Source organism: Barbus barbus (genome assembly GCF_936440315.1).
Source record: "Barbus barbus genome assembly, chromosome: 41".
Taxonomy (NCBI): domain Eukaryota; kingdom Metazoa; phylum Chordata; class Actinopteri; order Cypriniformes; family Cyprinidae; genus Barbus; species Barbus barbus.
In genome coordinates, this window is record NC_136719.1 from 15,121,279 (window position 1) to 15,135,770 (window position 14,492).

At 37.7% G+C, this 14,492-nt stretch overlaps 1 protein-coding gene across 1 annotated transcript in view; it reads right to left on the reverse strand.

Annotated features, from left to right (window-relative positions):
- Nucleotides 1-41: 41 nt before the first annotated feature.
- The window catches only part of LOC306860308 (low-density lipoprotein receptor-related protein 1-like), a 139,975-nt gene continuing 125,524 nt past the window's right edge, over nt 42-14,492 (reverse strand). Inside the window, exons 63-89 of the mRNA XM_079401941.1 lie at nt 14,055-14,148; nt 13,845-13,961; nt 13,639-13,758; nt 13,389-13,511; nt 11,734-11,859; nt 11,473-11,589; nt 10,527-10,633; nt 10,280-10,412; nt 10,047-10,169; nt 9,758-9,880; nt 9,534-9,665; nt 9,004-9,141; nt 8,752-8,871; nt 8,365-8,651; nt 8,105-8,283; nt 7,914-8,020; nt 7,690-7,809; nt 7,306-7,482; nt 7,066-7,206; nt 6,611-6,775; nt 6,353-6,514; nt 6,030-6,198; nt 5,782-5,883; nt 5,401-5,471; nt 5,142-5,235; nt 3,173-3,317; nt 42-1,784 (exon numbers count right to left, since the gene is read on the reverse strand). Coding sequence (XP_079258067.1) covers nt 1,647-1,784; nt 3,173-3,317; nt 5,142-5,235; nt 5,401-5,471; nt 5,782-5,883; nt 6,030-6,198; nt 6,353-6,514; nt 6,611-6,775; nt 7,066-7,206; nt 7,306-7,482; nt 7,690-7,809; nt 7,914-8,020; nt 8,105-8,283; nt 8,365-8,651; nt 8,752-8,871; nt 9,004-9,141; nt 9,534-9,665; nt 9,758-9,880; nt 10,047-10,169; nt 10,280-10,412; nt 10,527-10,633; nt 11,473-11,589; nt 11,734-11,859; nt 13,389-13,511; nt 13,639-13,758; nt 13,845-13,961; nt 14,055-14,148 — 3,630 coding nt within the window. The 3' untranslated portion in view covers nt 42-1,646. The remainder of the gene's footprint in view (nt 1,785-3,172; nt 3,318-5,141; nt 5,236-5,400; nt 5,472-5,781; nt 5,884-6,029; nt 6,199-6,352; nt 6,515-6,610; nt 6,776-7,065; nt 7,207-7,305; nt 7,483-7,689; nt 7,810-7,913; nt 8,021-8,104; nt 8,284-8,364; nt 8,652-8,751; nt 8,872-9,003; nt 9,142-9,533; nt 9,666-9,757; nt 9,881-10,046; nt 10,170-10,279; nt 10,413-10,526; nt 10,634-11,472; nt 11,590-11,733; nt 11,860-13,388; nt 13,512-13,638; nt 13,759-13,844; nt 13,962-14,054; nt 14,149-14,492) is intronic.

Genomic DNA, 14,492 nt, shown 5'->3' on the forward strand with positions numbered 1-14,492 from the left:
TTGTACCCATTACCAAGCTACAGCAGAGCACCAATCCAGAAATCACTTCTGTTTTTATTATGTGCACATTTTTATTTTTAATATAAGTATTATCTGTGATTCATGAAGATCTCCAGCTGTAAACAAAAGAAACGAACATCACGCTGTCTCTCCAAAAGAAGGGCTGAGGCACCATGCATTTCTACTATAAAAAGCAGTTTAATCATTTTGTATATAAAAAAAACTAAACGAAACAAAAAAAAAACCCAAATGAACCAGTAAAACTACAGAAACGGTTGCAGGGTTGTGACACTAGTCATCTGTGACAGTAAAAGGCCACGAGGGCCGTGCTAAATTACATTTGATCGTAAACAGTGCAGATACTTTACGTTAAGTCCAGATGCTTGGATGAATACTGTTAACATGTATCTGTTGAGCCGACACTAGTCTTTTTGCGCTGTTGGATCCATGCATTAGCCTATGGCACACAGGTTACCTCCATTAGAAGCAGTGGACGCTCGGCTGCAAGCAGGGTTGGCCGAGTCTCTCTACAGGTCAGGCAGATGAGAATGATGGGAAGAGTAGCAGCAAGGCAGTGAGTTATTACTGGATCCACACGAACCTCACAGGAATGCACTTACACTGAGCATGAAGTCCATAAGACACAAAACTAGTGAACTAAAAGTGACATTCAGCTCCCACTGAAGTGGTATGGAACAGTTCTGCCGAAGCCGCACCGACAATCATCTGTTTCTGGTGTACTGGAAGACATGGCGTCAGATGAGGCCCGCATCCTTTGGACATACCGCTTGCGTACACACCAAGGCCACTGATACCCTGGAAACAGTTCTGCAATGCCATTACGTTTACCATCCGTTTGAATTCACTCACTCGTTCATTCAATCCACATCTTTTCATCCGTTAAAAAAACCAAAGCTAAAACAAAGACCGTTATACTGCTATTCGTACGGGTGTCTGCTTGTATTCCTGGGTATATTTATCAAGACACTTTGTTAATTATATATGTAAATATATATAAAATCAATCTGTGCAAGGAGTATGACAATCATCGTAAGCGTTGTTCTCTGAGATAACAGTATAGAAAAAAAAGCGATGCTGACTCGTCCACATCTCGCAACACTCACGCACGCATATTCGTTCTCAGCCGTCTGAAATCACACACGGGCAGAGTCAGCATCAGTATCATTCAGTCGGCCGTGACCCCCTCCCTTAAATTTCATTAGTAACACTTGGCAATTTTGCTTTTCCTAAAAGAAACATTGATCTCTATACAATTCATACAAAAATAAACGTAAAACCCCCAAAACAAACAAAACATTTCCCATATTGTTGTTGGCATCTTGTTGAGCACAGAGGTAGTGGCTAAATGAAGGGGAAGGGTGAGAAACTAAGTATGCAAATGTCTGAAAAAGAAAAAAAAAGGGAAAGAAAAAAAATATATGTATAGAAAATGCTTTCTTTTGTTGACCAGAAGGATTTCTCGAAGAATAAAATATAATACTGCGATCACATACAAAAGTGTCCTTCATTTTGATCTTTTTTGTGTTTTTTTTTTACATTTTGTACAGTGTTCCTGCTCTTGTTGCTTTTCCTCTGACATGTAAAGACATAACGGTCTGCGTGAGGGTGGGCGTCCGGCCGTGACTCTACGCCAGCGGGTCTCCCATGTCGTCGTCTCCTGCAGACAGCAGCTCTTTCTTCTCATCTGTGCTGGCCAGAGAGTTACGGCTGTTATGGGCGCCCATGTAGAGAGTGGCGTATACAGGGTTGGTGAAGTTTGTGGGCTGCAAGAGAGACACAGATGCAGATAAGCTGATGATTATTTTTATGGCCCATAAAAGATCAAATGGCCGATATAAAAATTCTAAACTATTTTAATGACATATTTAAAATAATAAACTAAAAACTAAGTGAATTTATGCAATACCAACATCATAATAAACAGTATGAAAAACATTTTGGACTGCAAAAGTGAAATAAGTGAAATAATTTCTCCAACCAAACTAGTATTTAAATAAAATATAATATATAATTATATATTATATAAAATTATGTAAACTTTTATTTAAAAATAAAAATAATTAAAAAGTTTAATATATGATCATATATTTATTTTATAAAACAGAAAAATATTTTTAAAACTATTTAAATTATTAATAAATAAAAAAACTTGATTAATATTTTATTATATTATTAAATTATTATTTGATTTCAATCATCATGATTGTATTTAAAGTTTTTTTTTTTTTTTTTGGGGGGGGGGTTACACACTGATATACATAAATCAAGAATAATAACTAAATACAATAACAATAAAAAATATATAATTGAATATAAAATAAAATTAGCATATAATATATATATGGTATAAAATATAATTGTGTAATGTCATTTTGATTTTAATGATATTTGACAATAATTATAAACTATAAATATATTGCATTTCATATATAAATTTATTTATTAATATTTTACCACCATATCAGCAACAATGACTATTTTCATGGCAACATTAACAGTATAATTTTAATACATCATTTACAGTAACATAACATTTTCTTAAGAAACAAATCACTATACAAAAACATACAAATAACAAAAATAGTGCTGATAAAAATCACATAAGAATCTTTCAATTTGATCAATAATAAAGTGCTATTTTTTCCTACAGGAGAGACCTTTTTAAAAGCGTCTTTTAATATATTTTCTGAATAAAAACAGTCTAATATAATTTAAAATTGGACATTCTATTAAAATGCGTTTTACACAAAAGATTCTTACATAAGTCACAAACTGGTTTCTCCTCCACTTTCAATAAATATAAATGAGTGAGTCTTGAATGTCCAATTCAGCATCTTGTATATACAACCTGGTCATATCTATTTTCAAAACCGTAATTACTTTTAATTTACTACTGGATTCACTTCATTTAGTTTGCTGTATAATCATTCATTTCATTCCATTTACCATTCATATATTTTACAAAACATTACATTATTTTATAATTTAATATTAAACATTTTAGCACAAAGAACATTTCAAATTATACAATTTAAAATATACAATATTTCTATTAATAAATAATATTATTTATTATAGTAAATAATATTCTAAAAAATTAAATGACAAAAATCATTTACCAGGGGGTTGGAGAATAACAAAAAGGTGTCACCTTATCTGGATCTAGAGTGAACTCAGAGTCCAGGAGCTCCCCTGCGTCATCGTCAGGCTCTCCTTCGTAAATCTTGTACGCTGGGTTCCCGATCTCAACGTTCATGGCTCCATTTGTCATCCTCTGGTGCTGGAATCCTTTAGCGCTGTGGACACAAACACCAGTAAGCAGTTACATCTTTGTCCAAGCTTCTTTGCAACACACCTCTGCACCTCTGCAAGGCACAGGAAGTTACACTCACACACACAAGGTAGCCTATCTCCAAGCAACTCACAATCACAGACACACAGCTACAACAGCCAGGGTCTCTCCTGCCGTATAAACACAAGTGCAAGGAGCCATGACACTTTGAGGAACCATCCATGTGCTTTCAGGTGGAGAGTGCCAGCCAGAGTAAGCAACTCTGCAGGGTCTTAGAGAAAGCTGGATATCCACAAGACATGGTCCACTACGGTCAATGAGGAGCCAAACACTTAAAGCACAGCAACACTGCTCTCACGGACATATAAAATGGACACACGTCTACAGGATGTCACGAGGAAGAGTGAGAGGGACAGGACGCAGCCCAGCACTGCGTCTTACACCAACCAGTTGATCTATTTTAGCTGTCATCAATAGATCCCTGTGTTGAAACTGGTAAAAACCATAGGAATACCACAGTAACAGCACAGGATCAGGCAGGAGAAGCAGGGAGAAAGAGAGGTAGAGTATGATGATGGGGGGGGAATAGAGGAGAGGATGGACTAAGATGTGACCCTGCTGTTATAGAGTCAGAGTTACCGCGAACATCTGGAGCTGGGCTTGCCCCGCCTCACAGACCTGAGAGACAGAAAGATGCAGTTTAACCACAGAGAGAGAAGTGAGAGAGCTGGAAACTGAGTTTAGTGTTAAATTAAAGAGGAATGTGGAGGAATTAATGCTCTAAAGCAGGGGTCTTCAACAGGGTACAGAAGTGGGTCTGCTAATTATTGTATGAGCTTAAGGCCAGGACATACCAAGCCAACTTCAAAGAACTAGCAACGACGAAAGCCGACGGTGTTGTCGCCTTGTGTCGGCAGCGTCTGGACCAAAAAGCTGCGCTTGAACACACTGCACAGACTACAGCCGACTACAAACTAACACATGTGTTCTCTGCACCTGGGTGAGAAGAGTTAACTGTCTATTTCAGAAGCTATCAATTGTATATATTTCCTTATTCAAAAGGAGAAACCGAAACAAGGATATACACAGATATACTAAACGTAAACAAAGCAGCGCTTTCTTACCATTCTGAATACCAGTTATGTTGATAACTATCTTCATTTTAAGCGGCTCATGTTGTGAAACTATTCGCATATTGGGATGCTTTGGTAAGATCACGTAACATTAGAATAGCCTTCTGTCTCTGCCGCTTTTATTTATTTGCTCGCCTTCATCACTTTCACTTTAATTCATGGGCACTGACTCGTTCGCTAAACTGAACATCCAATCAGAGTTCTCACTCTCGCTGACGGCCCCGATGTTGATTCAACATGTTGAATCAGGCTCGACAACTTTAGACTAAATTCTGTAGAAAAAATATGCATTCAACAAATATACATTTTATAACATAATTAAAATCAATGTAGAATTACAATTATAAAATAAATAAAACAATTATAATTACATGTAAAATATTTCCTTTAACCAAACAAATATTTAAAAATGTATAATATAGTCATACCCTTATCATACAAAATAATTATGTACAATTATTTCCTTCAGCCAAACAAATTTAGTATAATATATAATCACATAATTATTATATAAGGTCTATCACCAAAACTAAGGCCCTTGAACTGAAAAAGTCAAAGACCCCTGCTCTACAGCAAAATGAGGAAGATGACAAGAAAAAAAGTCTGATCAATACAAAAGATAATGTTGGCTATAGCCCTAGAGTGTCTCTGAGTTCCTTTGTACATACTGAAATTGTTATACTGTATGTACTTACCCACGCATTCTCTTCTTGTACCACAAGATGGCACCAACCACTAACAGTGCAAGTAAGAGCAGTAACATCACTGGGATGACCACTGAGGGAGTATCTATGCAAAGAAACAATATGCATTATTATTATACTATTGCCCAGATTTCTTCATAGCAAAAGGCATACAAAAAAGCTTTGCTAACGCAAAGCTTCTTTTTGTTTACCTTGTCAAACCAAATTGAATAGGAATCTGAGAGAGATGTAAAGAAATGCTGGCACTTACTTCCAGAGTCTGAGTTTTGAACAGGGGCGACATTGAGCTCACAGCGGAAACCTGACCAGCCCGTGTGACACCTACATAACACACACTTTAAATTACTGGCAATCCTTATACAGAATCTTGTTGATATAGGTTTTTAAGATCATGCAATAGACATGTTTGTAAGTTATCTCAAGTACAGAACTCAGGACATTTAGGTGGATTATCTTTTATCTGGGGTACCACAAGGTTCAGTACTAGGCCTATTTTTATTTTCTATATCCTATTTGCAGTCTAATTGTCTATTTTATGTGGATTTTATCTATTGTTGATTTTTCTTTTTGCCAACAAAACATTTGCAAGAACATAAAAGCAATTTCTTTTGTACAGCTCTGTCCACTTTACCTGCACTGTGGCAGCATAGTATGAGGGTCTACAGAGCACTGGCCCTCAATGCAGAAGTCATCACAGGTGTAGCACGTATGCCGCTGTATGTTATTAGCACATCTACACAGAAGAACAAAAATTATCATAGCACCCACATAAACAACACACAGCTGATCCATATTTATATGACTCCTTATTTCAAACAAGCTAAGCCTTAATGTTGGAAGACTATGAAAGCCCAGTGAGTTGAATGAGCTGGTACATACTTGCATGTTATCCCGCTGCCTTGCACTTCACACTTGCCCGTACCACAGTAGTCACACTTGTTCAGCTCACATAGTGGACCAAAGTACGACTCAGAACACTGGCAATGTTTAGTGCTGTTCATCATCTCCATACAAGTACCTCCATTCTTACAGAAGTCCTCACAATGACCTGGACAGATTGATTTCCGGTACTTATTTGACTTTGTTTCATTTATTAGTAAGACTTCTGTTTGGATGAAAACAGCTAATAAAAAAACATTAAGACAATGGAGATTTTAGAAAAGACTGAACCCTCTATTTAAGGTGATAATAGTTAAACTCACTGTACTGGCACTGGTCACCCAAGAAGCCCTTTGGGCAACGGCAGGTTGGCTGGTTGCCCTGGTTGACAGTGCAGTTGCCCCCATTCTGGCAGTAGTTGTTGCAAACATGCAGGTTACATTTGGGGCCAGTGAAGCCAGTCTGACAGCGGCAGGTAGGAGCACCTGAAGAGAGGAAACAAAGTGTTGCTGATGTAGCTCTAAAGATAATTGTGCAGAACCCTGGCCACAAAAGCACAATGTGTCTGTTAGTGTGTGTACCTGTGCGTGACGGGGAGCAGGTTCCTCCATTCTGACAGTAGTCTCTGCACTGGTTGATTTCACAGCGTTCTCCACTGTAACTGGTGGGGCAGCGACATTTGGGCTGGTTCCATTCGTTGAGGAAACAGCTGCCACCATTCTGGCACTGAACATTACATGTAGGAGCTAAAAGAAAAACATGTTAAAGATGACTGTCTGAATGAACATCTTAAGTTTTATACTTTAATCATGTTGAGAAATGCCTAACAAATTAATTTATGCTCATGAAGTATAAGAAAAAAATATTTTAATATCATCAATGCATTCAATCAAGCTCAAAGATTTGCATATACACAATATTTACCATGTAAAATGTTTTTTTTTTTCTATATTTCAGTGTAATAGCAAGTAGCTTCAGCATTGTTCTGGCTGTGGTATAAAATGAATTAGGATATAGTGTGAAAGCAAGGTCTTACTGAAGGGGGACTGGGTCGCTGGTGGCACCTCCGTACAGGTACCGTTGTCAGGGATGTGATCATTAGGGCAGGTGCACACTGGCCCACTGGGACTGAGTAAACACAACCATTCACACTTCTTCCTATCACATGGGTTAGTCACTGTAAAAAAACAATACACCTATTAGATCGCAGAAAAAAACCCCACTCATATTCGCAGTCAGACCCTAAATAATGTGTCCAAATCACACAGACACTCACTCTCAGGCTGTTTGTAGCGGTGATATAGGACTATGTCAGTTGCGTGGTTGATGCCAGTGGTCAGATTCTCCGCCTGACCTTTGCCGAACTTATTAACCCGGAAGACAAAGTTATTGGTGTAGGTAACACCATAAATGTGATCCTCAAAGATATCAATGCTGAAGGGGTGGAGGAGATCTGTAAGAAATTAAGAGAAGCTTATTAATGTTTACAATATTGCTGTTTTGTACAGTTTTTTTAACCATATAAATGGTAGCCTTTGTGAGTATTAAAAACAAACAAACGTTTGAACAGTAGTGTTTATTATTTTATAGCTAAATACACATTTTATCAGATGCAGTCAAGGATAAGCTTTAATCCCAGAGCATAATAGCATTACTGAACTGTTTTTGATGTTGGATACAGCCACAACAGGGTCAGAGCCATCCAGACGCACACTGCCAATCATAGAGAGCTTGACATCTGCCCAGTACAGACGCTCATTAAAGTAGTCAACTGCAAGACCTGTTTTACAGAATATGTATGCATTAATACACAGATTTAATTTGAAAAGAGTGAACTAATTTCATGGATACAGATGGTTTAAAGAAGCATTGCGCTGGCAAGACCTGTAGGCCATTGGATGTTCTCATGGACTAGGGTTTGTCTGAGTGTCCCATCCATGGCTGCCGTCTCAATCTTTGGATGATTCCCCCAATCAGTCCAATACATGGTTCTGATATATGAAACAAAAATGATCTATTTGAAGCGATTCTACTGCAGGATTAATAAAACATACAGTACAGTATGTGCTTCTTACCCTCTCTGAGGATCCACTACAATGGCATAAGGCTCATCAATCATGCCAGAAATCAGTGTCTTCCTGTGCTGGCCTGAAATCTGAGCAACCTCGATCACGTCACGTCCCGAATCGGTCCAGTAGAGGTTACCAGCCACCCAATCTACCGCGATTCCACGTGGCATCTTCAAACCTGGAATCTAAAGAGGAGACAGGGAAAATTCAGAAAAGGTATCGCAAAGCAAGAAGCTCAATATTGAACACTGAATGTCTTGATTTACATTGAGGTTGGAGACACTGCTCTCGCTCTGCCTTGTGTTGCGGTGAGAGTTAGACGTAGGACCTGATGGTGAGGATGGAGAGGGCAGCTGGAAGCAGGAAATGCCAGACGTGTGCCAATTGGTCCAGAAAAGGCGGTTGGTCTTGACGTGCAAGTCCATGGCATCAATGCGCACGTTGGCGTCGCCCTGGAATGTCTGCTCATAAACCCACTTGCGCATATCAAGATTTAGACTGCGGATCTCGTTATCATCCGCAATGTAGAGGACCTGTTTACTAATGTTCTGACCTGCAGATGGACACAAAAAGAGTTTTTGATAGGTGAATCCATTGGAGAGGATGCACAACTCTTAAGACAACGTGATTTAAAGAATAAAATCAGCACATACTGTCAGCCTTGCATGTGTTGTTAATCCTGGTGAAGTATTTGTGGCAGCTGCACTTGTAGGAACCCTTGGTGTTATTACATATGTGAGAACACATACCGAACTGCTTGCACTCATTCTTATCTAAAAAAAAAGAAAAAAAAAAGAAAAAGAACAACAATTTACCAAATGTTGATTTGCACATTGCAGGTGGTGATAACCTTCACTGACATTAAAAGAAAGTTGTGAATCTTTTTAAGATGGCAGACCATGTACCTTCACAGGTGTTGTGTCCGATGCTCTGGAAACCCTGTTTGCAGGAGCAGAATGTGTCTGTGCCGTTGGAAATGCAGTGAGCCTCATCGCCATCTCCACATAGAGATTTGTTACTCTTACAGTCATTCAGCATGGTGTCTAAAAACACACAGACAAAAAGGTCAAAGTCAAATCAATCAGGATTTAAGAGCCCTTTCTAAATATCAAACTATAAAATCAAAGAGGATTTTATCCACAAAGACTGACACTGGCATTATGACAAACTATTAAAAGTAGATGGTGAAATGTGTTTATTAAAATACTAAAAAATAGAGATTTTTACACACACTGTTTGAGATTAATACATTTTATATGACAGCAATGAATTTTTACGACTTGGCAGGTGTAAGTTTTTTTTTTCCTATTAAATTTTAGGATTTTGCAAAAAAAATTCACCTAGAAATATTTTTTAATTACAATTCCTTTATGTGGTTCTCAATGATCGTGGGATTCCTGCACATTGCTGTACTATACAGATGGCAGCATCTTACCTGTCTTGCAGTCAATCTCATCTGACCCGTAATCTTCACAGTCATTAAAGAAGTTGCACCGCAGGTTGGCACTGATGCATTTGCCATTGCTGCACTTGAACTGGTCTTTATCGCATGTGGATGTGTGGTCTCCTATATATACATGAACAATGTCACACAGGTCATGAAAACACTCACTGAGTCTGACATAAAATCACTGAGGCATGTCAGAACAGAAGACTCACCACAGTTGGTCTCATCTGAATGGTCTCCACAGTTGTCTACACCATCACAACGCTTGCCACTCCAGAGACATACGCGATTATTCCGACAACGGAAATTTCTAGTGGGTGGGCACTGGAAGTTTCCTGAATTATAGAAAGGAAGTACTTTACATTTTGAGCTTGCCATGTATTAATGTTATTTTTCTATTCATCACAAACAAAACACTGCAAATATATATTGTAAATATTTGACAGGGATACAGATAATTTTTATTACAATTCAACTGTGTGTGTGTGTGTGTGTTCTTACTGCATTCCTCAGGGTTCTCATCAGAGTTATCTCCACAGTCATCCTCCCCATCACACTTCCAGGACAGCGGCTTACACAGAGTGTTATTACACTGGAACTCATCATGGGGGCAGTGCCGTGCCACTGAGACAGAGCGAAAAAAAAAAAAGTGAGATACATGAGATTGAATTTTAAAAAGGACATTTGACACATAAATAAGCCCATTTCAGAAAGATACAGACATGCATACTCACCAGAAATATCACAAATCTCTTCATCACTGCCATCAATGCAGTCAGCGTCAGCATCACAGCGCCAGCGAAGCGGAATACAGTGACCATTCTTACACTGGAACTGATCCTCCTCACATTTCAGATCACAGCCATGCTGAGAGACAATTGTATATATGTACTGAGTTTAATATTATTGATTATTGCAGTTTATAGACTGGCTATACTCAATTTATATGAGATGGTGAAGGATGCCAGTGAACTGCAGTACCTCATCAGATCCATCTGAACAGTCATGATCTCCATCACACTTCCACCTCCCAGCAATACAACGGCCGTTAGTGCAGGCAAACTCACTTTCAGAGCACTGACGTGGCACTAGTAGGGAGAGAGAGAGACATAAATGTTAATACTGAAGAAAAACCAGACAGCACAATAACTACAACTACTACAAGGAAAACAGGAGGAAAGAAAGGGACAAATTTCAAGACAAGGTCTATAGGTCAGCTTAGAAAGTAAGAAATATTACCAACACATTCAGAGTTCCCACATAATGATGATCATATATATATATATATATATATATATATATATATATATATATATATATATATATACACACAGATATTTTTTTGATGACCACGGGATGTTGGGAACCCTACTAATTAGTTCAGAATCATTGCAAACACTTTCATTTTAAAGACAACAAAACCACAGTAAACAAAACAAACCCAAATCAAACTTTATTCAAGTTTCAAGATTTGAGCGTATAAACACAAATGTTCACTGCTAGAAGCTTCACTATTTCATTTCGAGGAGGAAAATTAACTATATAATTTCTCCACTAGGGGGCAGAAGCTGCAATTGGCAACTTCTTGTCACAAACACGAATGGAATCATGGGGAGATGACAAGAGAGAAGGAAAGGGAGCCAGGAATAGGTAGGTGGTTCGGAGGGAGGAGAGACCTACCTCTGAGTCAAGCCAATGGGTCAGTGTGAAATGAAGAACAGAGACAACATGAAGTGAGATGCATCAGTGAGCAACGTGAGTGAGTCATGACATAGGACAAATACCCACAATGCCTCCCACAGACATATGTGATGGTCACAAATAATAATAAACCACTAGATTCACTCATATAACTGGCTGGGAGTATACATGCAGTCTCAGGCGTGCAAACAGGAACGCTAACGTCATTGACGGTTGAGATACATACCACACTTCTCTTCATCCGAGTTATCGCCACAGTCATTGTCATAGTCACACTGCCAGCGGCCTGGCACGCAGCGGTTGTTCTTACAGCGGAATTGGTACGGCTCACATGTTCTCTCATCTACCTCAAGAAACAAATTTAATTATTCACTTTTATCAAATTAAATAATGAGAATTTAATGATTCATTTGTACACACTTCCATGAAGAATCAACATTTTGAAATCAATAAAAGGTATAAATAAAGAAAAAGAAGGCTGTCGCACCGCACTCCTCTTTGGGTTCATCTGAGCCGTCTCCGCAATCATCCTCTCCGTCACATGTCCAGCGGGATGGGATACAGCGGCCCGAGTCCTTACAGCGGAACTCATCCACACCACACTTCATCTGAGCTGCAGAAAACACAAACAGCTTTTATTAGGACTGTCAGTTTAATTTACTTGGTTATTTTATGCCATATTATCATCTAAGGCTATTTTTGTAGCATGACGAGACAAAATCAGTTTAAAAAATAGGTAAATAAACTATTAACAGACATATTATTAGTGATGTTAAATCGATTAATTGCATCAAAAATAAAGGTTTGTGTTTACATAATGTGTGTGTGTGCACTGTGTATATGTATATATAAAGATGCACACATACATGTGTAGATTTAAGAAATATGTGCAATATATATTTATATATTAGTATATAAATATTTATATATAAATATTTATTTATTAGGGGTGTAATGATACGCGGATTCGTATTGAACCGTTCGGTACGCATTACAAACCGAACGATTCGTTGGACTAATCCTATTACTTTAACAGGCAACGTGCTGTCTGCCCCGAGATAACCTCCCCTTGCTGGGGTGCGTCAAGAATGATCTTGAATCGACGATAGCCAGAGATATTGTCAAAAACATCAATTATTGGCAATATTACAGTATTAGAGTATTTGGCATTTCCAATTAATGTAGGCCTGTTACATTCTTATTTTTATTAGGCCAATTATTATAATGAATTTACTTTTATCATTAAATTAAAATGACAATTAATTTGCCCTGCAATAATTACCACATAACTGACACGCTAAGAAAGATAAGATTAGGCTATTTACCCCTCAATTAAAATGTTTTTTAAAAAAGGTATTTTAAAACAGGTCTATTAGGCTATACAATGAATTATAGTCATATAATTAAAATATTAACACTGCAGTCGTCAATAAAAATCAATGAAATAAAAACGTTTCTTCTCATTTTTTTTTTCACTATGTATGGGCCACAAGAGAAATATTAAGGGAATAAATGAAGACAGTAATAGCCTATATATCGTTATCAGCATATGTTGAAGTAGATTCGTCTCTCTTTGTCTCTGACAGAATAAGCGGCGTCAGATGCCGAATGCTCCATCATAACTCCGTCATTCCATTTTTACTTTCACTTTCCGCATAGTGAATTGACCCCGCCCCGCGTATTGAATACATACCGAACCAAACTGTGAATTTTGTGAACCGTTACACACCTTATATATATATATATAAATAAATGCATGTGTCTGTGTGTATTTATTTATACATCTAGATATACACAGCATATCTAGAACACATGTGTAGACAAACTTATTTTGGATGTGATTAATCCAATTAATCGATTTGACAGCCTTAATTATAAGTCGATATATGGAACTGAGACAAACAGGATAAATAAATTATATACATAAAGAAATTAAACTTGAGATAAAAACACTATATTAAATATATCGTTTAAAGAAACTTCTGAATAAAATCATCTGATGACATTAAAAGCAGTACAGCAGTTTCTTTGCCGATTTAAAAAAAGCAGTCTAAACAAAGCAGTCAAAATAATACATTGGCAATTTCAATATTTACCACGAAATTAAGATAAAAAGTGGCTTTAGAAGTTTTATTTCCTTACTGCAGTTGGCCGGTTCGTCGGATTCATCCACGCAGTCGTAGTCTCTATCGCACACCCAGACTCGTGGTATACAGCGTTTGGTGATGGCACACTGGAACTGGTTAGGAGCACAGGTCACCTCAGCTACAAGACAACATAAGACACTCAGCCAATCAGCTCATCAGAAAACAGCCTTATGCAAAGTGTAAATATCAAATGTCAATTTTTCAATTAATGAGAGATATAGGACTAGATATAGGACTAGACTTACGACAGTCCTTCTCATCTTCTCCCTGGCCGCAGTTGTTCTGACCGTTACAACGCAAGATTCCAGGGATACAGCGACTAGGATGCGAGCACTTAAACTGACTGGGTAGGCAGACGTGGATGTCTGAACGTGGACAAAATTGAGAGTTCATTAAGCAAATGTCCTAAAGATGATTATTTCAGTTCTACACAATTGCTTGGACATCATACCACAGTTGGCTTCATCAGAGTTGTCCTGGCAGTCGTTGTCTCCATCACAGATGTAAGCTGGGTTGGTGCAGAGACCTGTGCCACACTGGAACTGGCCTGGTCTGCATTTAAACTCAGCTAAAACCCAAGAACAGAGAGTCTGAGAATGTTATGCATGTTTGAGTGTCCATGGTATCTCACAGTTATCACAGTTAAAGCCCTTGTACTTACGGCAATCTGCAGGTTCATCTGAGCGATCTCCACAGTCATCCTCAGTATCACACTTCCACCAGAAGGGAATGCACTTATCATTCTCGCAGACAAACTACAGTCAGAGAGAAAGGAGAGAGAGCAGAGACAATTAGCTGAGCATCATTTCTGACAAGGACATGTCCAGGTCATATTGCACTCCAAAATCATAAGAAAGAAAATGCTTTTTTTAGGACAATTAGATTTTTTGCATGGTAACATTTTCATTTCAGTTTGACTACACAGTTTTTAACTTTACTTTTCATTACCAAAATGCAAAAAATAAATAAATAAAAATATTAATTACTGTATCGCAGTGTTATTTTAATATTATTGATATTATAGTGTTTATAATTTTTTTTGTTTTTTTTCTATTTTCAGTTTTCATTTTAAGTTTAGTCATTTTGTTGTGTTTTTGTC